Genomic DNA, 18799 nt, shown 5'->3' on the forward strand with positions numbered 1-18799 from the left:
CTGTATAAAAATGGGGCTGTGTCCCCACAGAAACTGTTCTCTGCCAGGATCTTACCGGAGGGGGGCTGCTGCTGCTGCTGCTGGACCAGAGGACCGCCACTTGGATTACCTCCCTGCCTGGAGGCCCAGTGAGCTGGCTCTGGGTCCAGCCTTGCCCCCCCACCCCTGCCCTGCTGCATGCAGGGAAGAACTTTGCTGGACTTTGTGGTAATTTGCCCCAAAGCGCTGGGAGCGCTTTATTGTGTCCCTCAAGCGCCTGGAAGCGCTTTTATTTGCCGTTTAGCGCCAGGAGCGCTTTATTGCTGGACCTGTGGCTCTAAGCGCCTGGGAGCGCTGGACTGGCCTTCAGCGCTGCAAGCGCTTTCCTTTTTGACCGTAGCGCTAGGAGCGCTTTGATTCTGTTAGCCGGTGCCCACCCGGCGTGTGCCCCGCTTGTGCCGATTCTAGAGTCCTCTGGCAGGTGCCCACCCTGCCAGGGACATTGCAGTAACTGATAACGGGAGCCCACCCCGTATTGCCAGCCTTCGCGGGTGCCCACCCCGTTTATTCCGGTGTTTCTGGGTACGGGTGCCCACCCCGTATCGCCACCGTCATCGGAACTCTGGGCCGCCGCGCTGCCTGCGGCGACCCGGAAACAAAGAGGAGTCACGCCTGGTGGTGGGCGGGGCCTTAACCCGGCGCCCTGTTGGACGGAAGCGGACGGGAGCCTACCCCACGCTTCCCTGAGGAAGGAAGGAGGGAGCAAAGCAGCAAGACGCGCTGCCCGGCCGGAGTGCTACTGGCAGCAGAGACGCCGGCGTGGGGAATCCGCCCGGGGCTCCCGCGCAGTCAAGGGAAGCCCCGCGCCGAAAGGAGAGACGCGCCGGCAAGGGAGACGTCCAACCCGCGCCTGGAGAGTCCGGTGAGTGGGGGCTCTTGCCGGCCTGATAACCGGGGCCAGCATTGGGTGTTTGGAGCGCTGGGTCGCTCCCGCATACGAGGGCCTGTTACCTCGCTGAGCCCTCAAGGGACTCCAACATTGGGGGAAGCCTTGGAAGAACCCAGAAGGGTTACCGCCTTCACGGAGGCAGTTTCGTTTTAGAGCTCAGTGTAGCTCCAGCTGCTGGGGGCATCCGTACCAAGCGTTCTCGAGCGCGAGTGGCGCTCCAACGAAGGGGCCCATTACTTTAAGAGCCTGCGAGGCTCGCGAGTCCCCCAAGGCGGGACTCCAACGGCGGGGGCATTTCTGTTGTGCCTGAGCGAGGCACTAGGACATCTCAGGTGTCGGGCGGCCCCGGAAGGCAGCGGGTCGCCCCAACGTGTTTGGGGCCAATTGTTAAGAGTCTCTGAGAGGCTCCAACGTATGCCATATTTGTTCAGAGGCACCGTGGTGCCCAGGCTCAGCTCCCAGCTGCCCAGCACTTAGTGGGCAGCTGCAACGTTTAGGTTGTGGCCTCTGCGTTTTGGCTTGCGCAGCTTGCGCAGCCTTGCCCTGTCTCTACTGGACACAGGGCGTCCTAGCCCCGACAAGGCCAGTTGGCCTAGGGACTGCCACAGGTGGTGGCTTATGTGAGTTCTTGCGCAATTGTGTTCCTAACCTGCACCTCTGAATGTGTTTATGCGTCATGTGCTTTGCTTTACACCTCTGAATGTTATGCATCATGTGTTTATGTGCTTAGACCCCTACAGGTATTGTGATACTTAGGTGGTTGTTTTCTCCCTAGTACAGGTGGTGCTAGTGAGGTCCTGATTCCCTGCGCAATATTTTCCTAAGGTGGTTAGGGTTGCGTAGGTGGTACTGACCTGATACCAGTAGTTACTGGTTGTGTACTACATATGTTATTTTATACTACAGTATTATTCCTATGTTCTAAAAAGTGCTAATTCCGGACAGCGGTCCATGTGGCCCTGTCCCCTGTACATATAATCAATCCCTTGTAAATTCTGCCCGTGCCTGTTGGCACATTGTAAAGTGTGTGTTTTTATCTAATGTGTTGTGTATAATACAAAGGTTATTTTTATAGAATACCTTGTGTGGAGTTTCCTTTGTGGTGGGCCTTGGGTGTTGTTGCTGGGTGCGCGCGCAAACGCTTTACACATCGCCTCAGGGATAAGCCTGTCTGCTCGTGCCAAGCTACCAAGGGGGTGAGCAGGGGTTATCTTTGGCGTGTAACTCCCCAGCCCTGACTAGAGTGGTGGTTTCTGCCTGGCTTTGGCGCAAGCCTCAGCCAACCAGAAATCGCCATTTCTAACATCCGTGAACACCTGCACGACACTTCCCCTGACAGAGGGAAGGAAGGCTTTCAGTGCAAGCCGGATCGCTCTCAACTCCAACAGGTTGATGTGGAGACGAGACTCCGCCGGAGACCAGAGGCCTCTGATCTCCGCCTCTCCCATATAGCCACCCCATCCCAGGAGGGACGCATCCGTCACTACGACATGCTCCGGTTGGGGAAGGGAGAGGCTCTTGCCCTTGACCCACTCGCGGTCCGTGAGCCACCACTGCAACTGTTGTGCAGTGCCCTCCGAGATCAAGACATGGTCGGACAGGTTGCCGTGATGCTGGGCCCACTGAAACTTCAGGTCCCACTGCAGAGCCCGCATGCGCCGCCTGGCGTGATGCACTAGTAGGATGCAGGAGGCCATCAGCCCCAGAAGCCGCAACACTAGCCTGACCGAAACCCGGGATAGAGGCCGAAAGATGGGAATCAGGGCCTGTATATCCCGGACCCGCTGTTCCGGTGGATGGACCCGGAACTGCGCCGAATCGAGAACCGCTCCGATGAAGAGGAGCTTCTGAGAGGGACTCAGGTGTGACTTCGGCACGTTGATGGAAAACCCCAGCAAATGCAGGAGATCCCCCGTAGTCTGGAGGTGGGAGACGACTGCCTGGGGCGAGCCCGCCTTCAACAACCAGTCGTCGAGATAGGGGAAGACTGGAACCCCTGATCTGCGCAGATGAGCTGCGACCACCGCCATCACTTTCGTGAACACCCGAGGGGCACTGGTGAGGCCGAAGGGGAGCACGGTAAACTGAAAGTGCTCTTGGCCCACCGTGAACCGCAGGTAACGCCGCTGGGCCGGCAGGACGGGGATATGGAAATATGCGTCCTGCAAGTCCAACGCTACCATCCAGTCTCCAGGGTCTAGGGCAGCTAAAACCTGAGCCAACGTTAGCATCTTGAACCTTTCCTTTCGGAGGAAGGCATTGACATTCCGGAGGTCCAAGATAGGGCGTAGGCCCCCCTTGCCCTTCTTGGGAACCAGAAAGTAGTGGGAATAACAACCACGACCTACTTCTGGACTCGGAACGCGCTCGACGGCCCCCTTGGCCAAGAGAGCCGAAATTTCCTCGCGGAGAAGATTCAAATGATCCCCCGAGATACGGTGGTGCTGCGGTGGCATGGCTGGAGGGGTCGTCTCGAAGGGGAGGGAGTAGCCCCTTCGGACGATTTGCAGCACCCACCTGTCCGATGTTATGGACCGCCAGTGGAGCAGGTGATGGCGAACTCTGCCGCCCACTGGCGTGGTGTGGGCCTGAAAGCTCGGACTAGGAGGGCTTTGAGGCGGATGCTGCCGGGGTGGAGGTGGGCTGACCACGTCGTCCTCCATTTCCGCCACGGCGGAAACCACGTCCGCGCGCAGGTTGGTTCTGCGGCTGGTGGCTTTGCGGACGCGACGAGGCGCCCCTTCCTTGGCCACGAAAGGGGCGAAAAGCGGAGGTGTGCGCCCGCGGAGCCGAGAGGCCCAAGGACTTGGCCGTAGCCCGGGAGTCCTTGAAGCGGTTCAGCGCTCTGTCCGCCTTCTCACCAAACAGGCGAGTGCCATCAAAGGGCATGTCCATGAGGGTGGACTGGACATCCCCGGAAAATGACGTGGACCGCATCCAGGCGTGGCGGCGGAGCGCCACCGTGGTGGAAATCGCCCGACCCAGCGAGTCCGTGGTGTCAAGCCCACAGCGTATGGCGTGCCGTGCTGCATCCCTCCCAACGGCCAAAGCCTGGTTAAGACGTGTCCGGACCTCCTCCGGACACAGGGGCAGCACGTCCTCCACCGTATCCCACAGAGAATGGGAATAACGGTCTAAGAGACAAGCGGTGTTTAAAGACCGCAGGCCCAAACTAAGGGACGAGAACAGTTTCTTGCCAAACTGCTCGAGTCTCTTGGAATCCCGGTCCGGCGGAGCGGTCGGGAAGGAGGATTGGGAGGTAGAGGCCTGGATAACCAGACTCTTGGGGGTGGGGTGTTGGGACAGGAAACTGGGGTCGCCCGGAGCAGGGCGGTGGCGCCTGGCGACGTTCCTATCCACAGGAGGAACTGTGGAGGGCTTGGACCAGGTGCCCTGCAGAACGTCAGTGAGGGCCTCATTGAACGGCAGCAGAGGCTCAGTGGAGCTTGCTGCGGATTGAAGCACCTCAGTGAGGATGTTAGTCCTCACAGCCACGGCAGGCAGCTCGAGCCCAAGGGCTGTGGCCGCCTTGCGCAGCACCACAGAAAATGCTGCACCCTCCTCCGAAGCCACAGTCGGAGGAGAAGTGAATCCAGTGTCTGGCGAGGTGTCCAGCCCACTGGCCTCCCCCAGTTCATCTGCCCAGTCCTGTGAAAGCTGTGACTGAACAGCCAGAGGGTCCTCGAACCCCTCCCAGTCGCCCCCGTCTTCCGATTCCTGATAGACAGGAGGAATGAACGGAGCCGGACTGTAGAGATGATAGGTCTCAAGCGGCGCCGGCCGCGGCGTCGGTCGACGCCGTTGCGGCGTCGGGTCCGGAATAGGGCTAAACTGGGGTTGGACGCCGTCCGGAGTTGGCGCCGAAGGCGTCGGCGGCGCCGGAGGCGAAGGCGTCGGCGCCGGCGTCGGTGGTTCATTCGTCGGCGCCGGTGGAGGAGTGATTAGGTTAACCGGCGTCGACGGGGGCCCAGGCATGGGCCCCGCGGGGACCTGCGGCGTCGAGACCGGAGTCGTCGACGGCGCCGGGGCCGGAGCCGCCGGCAGGCAAGGTCGCCCAGTCGAGCCCGCGGGGCCCGAAGGCGCGCCAGCGGGCGTCGACGGCGGGGCCAGTCTCCTCATGGCCAAGAGGTAGGCACTGATCTCCGCCGACGTCGCGTTAGTCCCAGGGACCGGAGGGTGTGGGGACGAACGCGGCGCCTGCGGCTCCGCTGGAGCCGCGGGGGTGGAACCACCCTGACCCTCGGCCGAGTCGCGCGACCGGCGAGGGGAGTCCGAAGAGCGATGTCGCCTCTTGGACTTCTTAGAATGTTTGGACTTACCCGACGACTTGGAGCCGGACGATCGGTGGTGGCGTCGGCTAGGGCTCCGCGAGCGATCCTTGGACCTCCTCCTGGACCGGGATCGCGCATGACGCAGAGCCGAGTGGCGAAGCTCGAGAAGCTTGCGGGACCGCTCCCGCCTAGCCTTCGAAGTCAGGGCCTGGCAATCGGAGCACGACTCCGCGTCGTGGTCGGGGCCTAAACAGTAAAGGCACCGGCGGTGGTGATCGGTCACCGACATCAGTCGATGGCAATCCTCGCAAGCCTTGAACCCAGGCATCCTACCGGCACCAGATGTCGACAGACAAGGATCAAAAATGATCAAAAAAGATTTAGTCAAAAAAGACTAAAAGGGGTAGCTCTCCCGGATCTGCGCTTACTGGCGCGGAAAAAAGAAGAACTGACGTCAGCGCGCGAGGGCGGCGTCTAAGTACTCCGACGACGTCATCCCGGCGACGGACGCGGAGCCGCAGACGACGCCTAGCGACGCGCAAGGGGTATTGCTGACGAAAAATCTTCCGGATCCAGTCTGACGCCTGGGGATATTCTAAGGTGAGGAATCTAACTAACGTGTTTCTTTCAGATGCAAGTACTCCATTCTTCGTGGGTTCCGCTTGCCAAGGCTTGGTGAGTCCTAGTTCGACTTCGACGCCGCCGACAGCAAGAGCCTTCGTGGGAGAGCTCGCCTCCTGGTCCTGGTCGTCCTCGACGTCTCCTGGTACCCGTGGCTGCTGCGACAAGCTTCACCTCTTCACCTGCAATCTTCACGACATCGCCTGGTTCCTTCCTGGTTCCACGTGGTCACTGGCTAGTGACCCAGACTCTGTCCCTTCTGCTTGCAGGTATCCTCTCTTCTTGATCCCAGCCTTGGGATCCACCGGACACTCTTCACTGACTGCCTGTCAGCAACTTTCCTTCAGGCATCCATAGAAGTCCACGACGAAACCCGACGCAAGTTCACACCTATGCACCCGCAGCCTGTGGGCTAGGTAACTTGGGTACTTCGGTGCTCACAAGGGTATTGACTATCCTAGGGTCTAGTTTCCGAGTCTCGACTTTCTAGCTATAACAAAAGTGTCCTAAAACTGCTTATTTCTAACTGCTAGTGATTCTATCCACTTTTACGCATTACGCGCGAGTGTTTCCACTCTGCACCTGAATCCCGTGGGCCTCCCACTTCCTAACTGTTGGTAGTGTAGTGTAGTCCCAGCGATTCCCTAGGCCTAGGCCTATTCTATTTCCGTGACAGTGGTCCTTATACCACTTCTTTAGTATATGGTTTGCGTGGCCCCTAGGGCCTAACTGTATTACTCCCCTGTGTGACTTAATGTATGCTTAAATAAGACTGTGTTGTACTTACCTCGAATCTCATAAAGAGTGCTGAGGGTTTGACTAGAATAAATACACTTTATTTTATCTACATATCTGTTGTGGTGTCCTTTCATTTGGTATTCAAGGGATTATATATGGTATCACAGCTGGCTTCACATGCCATTCAGAGTTTAGCCTAAGACTGCTCTTGTCCATGCTACCACTAGGATAGCTGGTCTATAAGGTTGACTTTACAACCAATCACCATAAGGGTTGTTTGGACTGATATAAGGTGTACACTATAACTAGTGACATCATACATCAGGCCAACTTCTCACATTGGTGAGCAGCGGTTGGGATCTGAGCTTGCTGTTGTAATACCATTGTAATCTTGAGATACTAAATTGAAAGATCACACAGATATTGTTTAGGTACATATAACATGGATTATAATACTTAAGTCCTACTGGACTTAGTTTTTGTAGGTTGAAGGGCCTAACACACCCTGACTACAACTACTAGAGAGGTTTAGTAGAAACAACTAGTGTAGGTAGGTGCACACACCACACCCTCACTAGATCATGTCTCTGGGAGACCAAGGAGACTCTCTCTCAGGAGGGGCAGGTCTGAGAAAGATCCCCTCTAGATATGATACCCTAACTTTTCAGGAGATGAGACAATTGTGTACCTCCAGAAAGTTAAAACAGGGTGCAAACCCTACCCTCCTTCAGCTATTACAGATCCTAGAGGAATATGATGCTCTTAGGGCCTCACAGGCTGGTACCCTAGGTACAGGGGAGGGTCTACCCACTACAGATGAGTCAGATGGGACTTCAGATGAGGAGGTAGACAGCCAGGGCCAAGTAGGAAGACTTAGCCAGGCTAACCTAAGCTTACATGGGAGTTTGCATGGGGTCCCCCCATACAGACCCCCAAGTGGGCTTAAACAGAGAAGCAGGAGAGACAGATCCCCTTCAAGGGAATCCATCCACTCCCATGTCTCTAGCATCTCTAATGCCTCTTCTCATAGGGGAATGACTTCCCCCCAGAGAAAAGAGCATGAAGCCAGAATGAGGGAAGCTAATCTAAGGATTGAGAGGGAAGAACTTGCCCTTGCCAAGGAGAAGCTTGCTCTGGCTAGAGAGCAAAAGTTAAGTGGGTTGGAACCCACTGGTGGCAGCAATATCCCTAAGGATAGAGACAGGCACTATGATAATAGAAACCTGAGCAAGATTGTCCCTCCCTACAAGTGTGGGGATGACATCCACAAATGGATAACTGCTTTGGAGAGGGCTTGCAAAGTACAGCAGGTACCCCAAAGTCAGTGGGCAGCTATCTTGTGGCTCTCCTTCTCTGAGAAAGGTAGAGACAAGCTCCTCACAGTTAGTGATGAGGATGCAGACAATTACACTGTCCTGAAGAGTGCTCTAATTGATGGGTTTGGCCTAACCACTGAACAATACAGGTTGTTGTTCAGGGATACCCAGAAGACACAGAAACAGGACTGGACTGACTTTGTAGATTGTGCCACTAAGGCTCTGGAAGGCTGGCTAGTGGGAAGTAAGGTTAAGGACTATACAGGATGGTATAATTTGATCATGAGAGAACAAATCCTTAACAACTGTCAAAACCAGCTACTGCATCAACACCTGATTGATTCTGATCTGACTTCTCCCCAAGAATTGGGAAAGAAGGCAGATAGATGGGTCAGGACTAGAGTTAAGCAGAAAAACCAGAACCAGGGCGGTGATCAGAAAAAGGCAGACCAGAAGGGTAATGATCAGAAACAAAAAGGGGGAGGGTGGTCCCAAAAAGGATAAAAAGAAAGATGGCCAAAAGAAACCATGGTGCAACTATTGTAAGTCCAACTCACATTGGTTTAGTGAGTGCACCCAAAAGGATAAGCCCCCAGCCACCATTGCCCCTAAGGCAACTGTACCCCCTAGTTCAGCTGTAAGTGGTGGTTCCCAGCAAAAGGGTGTAGTAGGGTTAACCCTGGGAACTGAGGAGGACTCTGGCCTAGTCAGGATACCTACTCAGGCTGTTCTGATCTGTGATGGGGACATAGCTTTGTCCTCTACTGTAGGCCCCAGTAACCTTGACAAGTACAGACAGACTCCTTTTATCAATGATAGGATGGCTCAGACCTACAGGGACACTGGGGCTAGTGTCACAATGGTGACACCTGCCTTTGTGGACCCTGGACAGATCATACTAGGTGAGAACTACCTAGTGACCAACGCTAGCAATGCCACTACCTCCCATAGTGTGGCAATTGTTAACTTCTCCTGGGGAGGGGTAACTGGCCTCAAGAAAGTTGTTGTTAGTTCAGACCTTCCTGTGGAGTGTTTACTGGGCAATGATCTTGAAACTTCAGTTTGGTCTGAAGTGGAGTATAGGACCCATGCAGAAATGCTAGGGATAGATGCACATGCCCTTGCTGTGACCAGGTCACAGGCCAAAAAGTGCACCACTGAACAAGTGCTGGATCCTGGAACTATGGACCAGTCACAAACCAAGAGAAAGAGCAGTAGGGTAAAGGCTGTGCCTTCCCCCCTGCCTCAGGCACTGGATCAGCCCTCACAGGAGGATGATTCTGAGAGCCCTGAAGGAACTGTCCTAGAAGAACTTGAACCTGATCAGGTTGAGTTTCTTGGGACAGGGGGACCTTCAAGGGCAGATCTGAGGCAGGCACAATTAGACTGCCCCTCTCTTGAACCCCTCAGACAGCAGGCTGCTGCTGGGGCTGCAGGGAATGCTCAAGGTACCCATAGAGTGTATTGGGATGAAGGGCTTCTGTATTCAGAGGCTAGAGACCCCAAGCCTGGTGCATCCAGGAGGTTGGTCATACCACTGAAGTTCAGAGGCTTCCTTCTTACCTTGGCCCATGATATTCCCCTTGCAGGACACTTAGGGCAGAACAAGACTTGGGACAGGCTTGTCCCTCACTTTCACTGGCCCCATATGTCAGAAGATACCAAGGAGTTTTGTCGCTCCTGTGTCACCTGCCAAGCCAGTGGCAAATCAGGTGGCACCACAAAGGCCCCCCTCATACCACTACCTGTGGTGGGGGTTCCCTTTGAAAGAGTGGGCATAGATATTGTAGGACCAATGGACCCACAAACAGCATCTGGGCACAGATTCATACTGGTGATAGTGGACCATGCCACCAGGTATCCAGAAGCTATTCCCCTGAGGTCCACAACAGCTCCTGTTGTGGCAAGGGCCCTGCTTGGAGTATTCTCCAGAGTGGGCTTTCCAAAGGAGGTCATTTCTGACAGAGGTGCCAACTTCATGTCAGGATAGTTAACTGCAATGTGGAAGGAGTGTGGTGTGAACTACAAGTTCACCACACCCTATCACCCACAGTGCAATGGGCTTGTTGAGAGATTCAACAAGACCCTAAAGGGAATGATAAAAGGTTTACCAGACAAGCTTAGGCGAAGATGGGACATCCTTTTACCCTGCCTTCTGTTTGCTGACAGAGAGGTCCCACAAAAGGGGGTTGGCTACAGCCCTTTTGAGCTTTTGTTTGGGCATCCTGTAAGAGGACCCCTATGTTTAGTGAGGGAAGGATAGGAGAGACCTCTCAGACAACCCAAACTTGATATAGTGGATTATGTACTTGGTCTCCGCTCCAGGATGGCAGAGTATATGAAGAAGGCTTCTAAAAACCTTGAGGCAAGCCAAGAACTCCAAAAGGCTGTGCTGACTGTTTACCAGCCAGGGCAGAAAGTGTGGGTGTTGGAGCCAGTGGCCCCAGCAACACTCCAAGACAAATGGTCTAGGACCCCACACTATTGTTCAGAAAAAGGGAGAAGTCACCTACTTGGTGGACCTTGGGACTCCCAGAAGCCCCAGCAGGGTGCTTCATGTCAACAGATTGAAGGCATATGTTGACAGGGCAGACATGGGCTTACTCATGGCTACAGATGAGGGGCAGGAGGAAGAGAGTGACCCTCTCCCAGACCTGTTGACTCAGAACCCTGATGATGGCTCAGTTGATGGTGTAGTCTTTTCTGACAGCCTCACTGTCCATCAGCAACAGGACTGCAGACAAGTTCTGCAATCCTACAGACATATGTTCACTCTGACCCCAAGTCAGACAAACTGGTGCTCCCACGAGGTGGACACTGGTGACAGTCTGCCTGTGAAGAGTAAAATCTACAGGCAACCTGACCATGTCAGGGACTGCATAAAAGTTGAGGTACAAAAGATGTTGGAGCTGGGAGTCATTGAACCTTCAGAGAGCCCTTGGGCTAGTCCTGTAGTTCTTGTGCCAAAACCTCACACCCAAGATGGTAAGAGAGAGATGAGGTTTTGCGTGGATTACAGAGGTCTCAATGCTGTCACTGGGACAGATGCCCACCAAATACCTAGGGCAGATGAGCTCATTGACAGACTGGCAGCTGCTAAGTTTTTGAGCACATTTGACCTGACAGTAGGCTACTGGCAAATCAGACTAGCTGAGAATGCAAAGGCCAAAACTGCTTTCTCGACCCCAGGAGGACATTATCAATTTGTGGTAATGCCCTTTGGTTTGAAGAATGCACCTGCCACTTTCCAAAGGTTGGTGAATCAAGTCCTTACTGGGTTGGATGATTACTGTGCAGCTTATCTTGATAATATTGCTGTCTTTAGCTCCACCTGGGAGGATCACCTGGTCCACCTGAGGAATGTTTTAGAGGCCCTGCAAAAGGCAGGCCTCACTATCAAGGCCACTAAGTGCCAGATAGGGCAGAGCAAGGTTGTATACCTGGGCCACCTAGTTGGTGGGGGTCAGGTTCAACCACTGGAGAGCAAGATCCAGACCATAAAGAACTGGACTCCTCCAACTACCCAGACTAAGGTCAGAGCTTTCTTGGGCCTGACTGGGTACTACAGAAAGTTTGTTAAGAACTATGGGTCCATTGTGACACCACTTAATGACTTGACCTCCAAGAAAATGCCAAAGGAAGTTCAGTGGACAGTAAGCTGTCAAAAAGCATTTGATGACCTGAAGCAGGCCATGTGCAGTGCACCTATTCTGAAAAGTCCAGACTACTCCAAAGAGTTCATTGTCCAGACAGATGCTTCTGAGTTGGGTGTGGGAGCTGTTCTTTCACAACTTAATATAGATGGTCAAGACCAGCCCATTGCTTTTATAAGTAGAAGGCTGACCGCTAGAGAGAAACGTTGGTCAGCTATTGAGAGGGAGGCCTTTGCTGTGGTTTGGGCCCTGAAGAAGCTAAGGCCATACTTGTTTGGCACTCACTTCAAGATTCAGACAGACCATAAGCCCCTCTTGTGGCTAAATCAGATGAAGGGTGAAAATCCCAAACTTCTTAGGTGGTCCATTTCCCTACAGGGGATGGACTTCACAGTGGAACATAGACCTGGGACTGACCATGCCAATGCAGATGGACTCTCCAGATATTTCCACTTAGAACATGAAGACTCAACTGGTCAAGGTTAGTTTAATGTCCCTAAGTTTTTGGGGGAGGTTGTGTAGGAGAGTAGGGTCTGCTTTCTATGTTCACCCCCACTTTTTGCTTTTGCTTTACTGGTTTTCGACTTAGATGTGGCTGTGGGCCTGCTAATCAGACCCACAGCCCTGCTGTTCTCTCTCTAAATTCATACTATGTACTTTAGGTGCATAACCCATTTGGATAGGGTCACCTTATTGGCCCCTGTACAGTGTACCTTAGGTACCCAGGGCATAGGTGTATCCTAGGCCTACCAGGGGCTGCAGCATGTATTATGCCACCCCTGGCCTGGCCTTCCATTATGACACAACTGGCTGATCACTCAGCTGGGGCAAGGTCGTGTAATCACCCCTTGCTTAGATGTAGTATTCCTATACCTATCTTATATATAGACACATGTGTACCTATCAGCCACTCCTATGGCAGGCCTTAACAATCCTGGAGGCAGAGTGCTTGGTAACATGTGAGATGGTGCTCTAGCATAAGCTGAGCCTGTCTGCAGCTTTCGGAACCATGTCCTTATAGCTGTTCTATGATATAGCCTACCATATACTTTTAAAGTGCCTTATAATCTTAAACGGTTATGGTAACTATGATTTGGCTTTATCAAAACATGTCGTGTAAGGTGTCTAACACTTTGGAATAATATCCCCATCCCATTTCTGGTGATGAGGCTATTATCCCCCCCTTCTAGAGGGAGAAGACATGTTGAAACCTACTTACCCGGTTAAAGTTAACCAGAGCCCCAGCATCACAAAATGGATGCTGCTGCCACGACACAAGTCTGACCTCCTGCTGCTGGGAGTGATCCTGGCAAGGGAGGCTTGGACAATAGGTTTCCTGCCTTGGGAGGTGCGAGCACCACCCCAGACAGGCCTTAGTGTATTGGGGCAGGGAGGGATGAAAGAAACGAGACACTGCCTGGGGCACACAAGGTGTCCCATGCATAGTCCAGTTCAAACCGGTGCTGGGGCACTCCAGCCCCAGTCCTGGCGCGAAACTGGACAAAGGGAAGGGGGTGTAACCACCCCCCTCCCAGGTCCCACCCATAAGGCGTGACCTAGCAGGCAACCCAGCCCCCCAGATTAGTATAAGAGTGGTAGCTGGGCCCCAGGAGATTGGATTATCGTGAACCTGCAACTTGAACAGAAACTCTGGACCTTCGTCATTCGACGAAAGAAGAAGACTGAAGAATCTCCCTTGTGGCCAAGGAGTGGCTACCCTGTGCAAACAGGCACCATCAAGAGACTTACCCTTTGCTTTGCTGAAGTTCTACGAGGGACCGACTGCAGAGCCCGACCAGAGCCTTGACTTCCAGACTTCTCCGACCCTGATCCACATCCACATCCACAGCCGAGCTGAGATCCGTGGAGGCGACTAGAGACGTGGGACCGGCTACCTGGGAAAAGTGGCGAGTATCTTCCAGCGCAGCTTCTGAGGTACACTCGAAGTTGTGCACCGGGGATTGAGAAGCCCCAACCCCAAGCACCATCTGCACCGAAGATCAGCCGCCCACACTCCACGAGTCCTGCGTGGGGCCCTTCTGCATTTTCCTGCTTGCAGCGTCTGTCCGGTTGCTTGCCCGTTGGCTCCCGCTCCTCTGCAAAAGAGAAGCACCCCAGACCTTCCTGGTCTGCACCAGAAGCAAGTACTCCATTCTTCGTGGGTTCCGCTTGCCAAGGCTTGGTGAGTCCTAGTTCGACTTCGACGCCGCCGACAGCAAGAGCCTTCGTGGGACAGCTCGCCTCCTGGTCCTGGTCGTCCTCGACGTCTCCTGGTACCCGTGGCTGCTGCGACAAGCTTCACCTCTTCACCTGCAATCTTCACGACATCACCTCGTTCCTTCCTGGTTCCACGTGGTCACTGGCTAGTGACCCAGACTCTGTCCCTTCTGCTTGCAGGTATCCTCTCTTCTTGATCCCAGCCTTGGGATCCACCGGACACTCTTCACTGACTGCCTGTCAGCAACTTTCCTTCAGGCATCCATAGAAGTCCACGACGAAACCCGACGCAAGTTCACACCTATGCACCCGCAGCCTGTGGGCTAGGTAACTTGGGTACTTCGGTGCTCACAAGGGTATTGACTATCCTAGGGTCTAGTTTCCGCGTCTCGACTTTCTAGCTATACCAGAAGTGTCCTAAAACTGCTTATTTCTAACTGCTAGTGATTCTATCGACTTTTACGCATTACGCGTGAGTGTTTCCACTCTGCACCTGAATCCCGTGGGCCTCCCACTTCCTAACTGTTGGTAGTGTAGTGTAGCCCCAGTGATTCTCTAGGCCTAGGCCTATTCTATTTCCGTGACAGTGGTCCTTATACCACTTCTTTAGTATATGGTTTGCGTGGCCCCTAGGGCCTAACTGTATTACTTACCTGTGTGACTTAATGTATGCTTAAATAAGACTGTGTTGTACTTACCTCGAATCCCATAAAGAGTGCTGAGGGTTTGACTAGAATAAATACACTTTATTTTATCTATATATCTATTGTGGTGTCCTTTCATTTGGTATTCAAGGGATTATATATGGTATCACAGCTGGCTTCACATGCCATTCAGAGTTTAGCCTAAGACTGCTCTTGTCCATGCTACCACTAGGATAGCTGGTCTATAAGGTTGACTTTACAACCAATCACCATAAGGGTTGTTTGGACTGATATAAGGTGTACACTAGAACTAGTGACATCATACATCAGGCCAACTTCTCACAGAGACCTCATGACATGGTCAGGGGAGGTGTCCAAACCACTGGCATCCCCCAGTTCCTCTCTCCAGTCCTGCTCAATGTCCAACTGGTCAGTCAAAGGGTCACCTGACGCCACCCAGTCCTCCTCATCATCTTCTGGGTGCCATTGGTATTGAAAAGGGACCCCAGGAGTGAACAGGGGCATATAAACCCCACCTGGTGACGGATCCGGCTTCGTGTCCACGTCGGGATGGAGGCCGGGGTCAACGCCGGCAGGGGAGTCGACCGGCACTGAACGCGGTAGTGGTATCGTGAAGAACGGCGCTAGTGGAGGCGTAACCAGGTCAACCGGGGCCGATCCAGATCCCGGCCTGGATCCAAGGGGTGTCCAAACCATTGGCATACCCCTGTTCCTCTCTCAAGTCCTGCTCAGTGTCCAACTGATCAGTCAAAGGGTCACCTGACCCCACCCAGTCCTCCTCATCATCTTCTGGGTGCCATTGATGTTGAAAAGGGACCCCAGGAGTGAAGAAGGGCATAAAAATCCCACCCGGTGCCAGATCCAGCTCCGTGTCCACGTCGGGATGGAGGCCGGGGTCGACGCCGGCAGGGGAGCCGACCGGCGCCGAACACGGTAGTGGTGCCGTGAGGAGTGGTGCTAGTGAAGGCGTAACCAGGTCAACCGGCACCGATCCGGGTCCAGGCCTGGATCCAAGGGGGACTTGCAGCACCGGCAGCGAAGACTTAGGCCCCCCCCCAACTGAGTCCACGGGCCCGAAGGTGCGCCGGCCCACCCAAAGACGGCATACATCGCTCATAGAACGTACGAAGCTGGGCGGGGGTCCGGAAAGGTAGGGAAACTCGGAGTCGACCCTTCGGGCTCTGCGGGAGGGGCACCACCTGCATGCCACGTCAGATCGGCCGACCGACGAGGAGAAGTCGAAGAGCGACAATGCTTCTTCGACTTCTTCTTATGCTTCGACTTACCCGACCCAGAGTGCGAAGACTTCGATGATTTCGAACCGGAATGGTGGTGGCTCCGTGACCGGTCCCTCGACCTCCCTCTCGACCGGGACCTCGAGCGGCGCGGAGCCGACTGCCGGCGTTCAAGCAGCTTTCGGTACCGCTCCCGCAAAGCCTTCGGCGCCATTGACCAGCAGTCGGAGCACGACTTGGGGTCGTGGTGGCGCTCAAGGCACCGCAGGCGTTGAAACCGGACATCCCTCAAAACAAAACAAGACTCAAAACAAGAAGTCGACAAAAGTCGAGAAAAAGTTAGTAAAAAAATGACTGAGGAACCGCTCTTACCGGATCGGCGCTTGCTGGTGCGGAAAAAGAAAGAACTGACGTCGGCGGGAGGGCAGCATCTAAGTAGCTGCCGCAACGTCATCCCGGCGACCACGACGACGGACGAGGAGCCGACCAATGCCACCTTCCGACGCGCAGAGGCACTGCTGATGAAAAAACTTTCCGAATCCAGTCTGACGCCTGGGGGTAATTCTTAGGTAAGGAAATCTATAACTAACGTGTTTCTTTCAGATGCCTATGACGTAACGCGGAGTTGACCGATGCCCCGTTTTGGTGGGCAGGGCTACTGCTATCAAAACTCTTCCGGATCCAGCCCGAATCCTGGAAGTTCAGAGGTAAGGAATCTGTGGCTAGATGTCTCTTTCAGATCAGGATGTCTTTCTACACCATATGTCCTCTATCCCAGCAGATCGGTTGCATCTCCCCTGGCTTGGTTTTAACGCGGTACTGGATGCTGACCTTGACTGTTGCCATCCACAACTGCAGAATACAGGATCCACTAAACAGGCTAAGGCTCTTTCTGGTTGTTTATCAGGTTGGTCCTTGGTAGATATATGGATACTCATTTACTAATTTTTCTCTCCCCCTAATGGCCTCCACTCCTTCCTGGATCTTATCCTCTGTTCCTCCCAAATGGCAGAGAAGCTCTCTGATGAAATCTATTTGGGGGAAACCTTATAAGATCACAATCCGCTGGAACTAGTCATGGGGTAGGGTCTCAAAGCCTATTCCAACATGGAGCGTGCAGCAAACACTACTGGAGGATTCGGTCTTCAGAGAGACCCATGGCTCCACAATAGATACCTACTTTACTGACAATCAGGGCACAGCATCCACACGACTCGCAGAATGGGAAGCATTTAAGGTGGTGGTAAGAGGATTGTCAATAGCCATGGCGACAGGTGCTCGCCACTTCAACTTTTGTGATCTCAAACACACAGAATCACAACTAGGACCCTTTGAACAAGAGACAATAGGAGACCATACATGTTTGAGTGATCTGCAAGATCTTAGAATACAACACGCAGAGTTATTAAACAACGGAGACTGGTAGATTATAAATCCTAGATTCAGAGGATCCACTCCGAAGGTGACAGATCTGGGACATTACTGGCCCAAATGATACGACCACGATTGTCCCACACTCCGATATTATACATCACAACACCGTCTCATATACACTGCAACACAAAAGTGGAGATTAATGAGGCCTTTCGCTCCTAGTACATGGAATTATATAGAGCCAGGTCTACTTCGTCCATAGCAGAGAGAGCCATGTTACTGGGTAGTTTGAGGCTAACACAGATCACACCAACATCACGAGAATCACTGCAGGCCCTCCAATCACATGGTGCATTACCCAACCTATTAAGGGCATAGCAAGCAATAAAACACCAGACATTGATGTACTGCCCATCACATTTTATTCTAACTTTGCTGATCGCTTGGTACCATGCCTAGAGAAACTGTATAAAACATCCTTTGAACTGGGTACACTAACCTAGTCCACTAAGCAAGCCTTGGTCACCTACTTGCTCAGGCCGGGCTTCAGATGATCTTTTCTACTATAGACCACTCTCCTTATCAAATTCAGAATACAAAATTCTTAGTAACGTTTTGGCTACACTGCAGACTCTTTATTGTGAGGTAACATACCTCTCATTGGACTTCTTCAACATATCTCTTTTGCCCTGATGAAACCTTGTTAGGTGAAACGCGTTGGCTGCGCTCCTTTTGAAAAGTACAAAATAAAGCTCAAGATTGAATTGGATTAATGAAGATCCACGAGTATTGATTTCATGCGACAAACATATTGATGAACGTGCTTTATTAACAATATCGGTGTTGCCTCTCAAAAACCTTTTGAACGATTGAATTGTAATTTATGGTCAATGGTCAGCTGAACATTGAGGTGGGCAGCATTTGCTTTCTAATTTACTGAGGTGACGTTATCAGGCAGTGCAGATTTGAATTCCCTGGCTGTTATCTTTTCTTAATCCAGTATATTAACTGCCAAAACAAGCCTGATGGCAGTTAGACTTTAATAAGCACAGTGGACGGCACCTTCATCACTGGTAAGGTTGGGGTGGCCTTCCAGGACCTCTGCCATATTTCTTAATAACCAGACAACGTACTAATGCGCTCATGAGAAAAGTTTCCCGATCCTGTCTGGAATCTGACAAATATTCATGGAATCTGTAGGAAGAAATATGCATCAGAAGAACATGTGATCTCTCGCTTTACATAATCAACACAAATAGCATTTTAAACCATACCTGACTGCCATTCTTCATTAAGTGCACTTTCACTGCTGGGAAGATTCTCTTCCTCCTCATCCAATTCCAAGTCCTTCGCTATTGTGGGTCCCAGGTTCTCGCCATGTGGCACTGGATCGGCTCCAGTCTCCTCCTGCTCATTGACTTCTTCACTTGGCTGCTCTCGTAATAACTGCTCCATGGATGCCTGCAGTTCCTGAAGGTCTCGGTCTGTTTCTCCAAACATACTGTAATAAAATATCATGATGGATTATACCACACCTAAACTCCTACTTTACTAGTATGAACCACGATAAACATTAATGAGATCACGTAAATCTCTATTTGAGGCCTTTCTTTCTCCAAGCTTCTTTAAATATTGTTAATAAAATTATGAAACCTTCCTATCATTTCTTTAAGTAAATAACATCAAACTGGCAAGCTTTTGGTATTGAAGTTTTGATTATATCACTTCACATGCCTTTCAACCAGAAGCATGCTAAAAACATTTTTAAATCTGCATTTCGA

General features: G+C 52.6%; 1 protein-coding gene across 2 annotated transcripts in view; it reads right to left on the reverse strand.

Moving 5' to 3' along the window:
* Positions 1-18799, reverse strand: part of NEK1 (NIMA related kinase 1) — a 1277786-nt gene that overhangs the window by 99464 nt on the left and 1159523 nt on the right. For both annotated transcript variants that reach the window (XM_085641815.1, XM_085641814.1), the window contains one exon: positions 18293-18519. In XM_085641815.1, coding sequence (XP_085497941.1) covers positions 18293-18519 — 227 coding nt within the window. The remainder of the gene's footprint in view (positions 1-18292; positions 18520-18799) is intronic.

The sequence above is a fragment of the Triturus cristatus genome, chromosome 2_2, assembly GCF_964204655.1.
Source record: "Triturus cristatus chromosome 2_2, aTriCri1.1, whole genome shotgun sequence".
Taxonomy (NCBI): domain Eukaryota; kingdom Metazoa; phylum Chordata; class Amphibia; order Caudata; family Salamandridae; genus Triturus; species Triturus cristatus.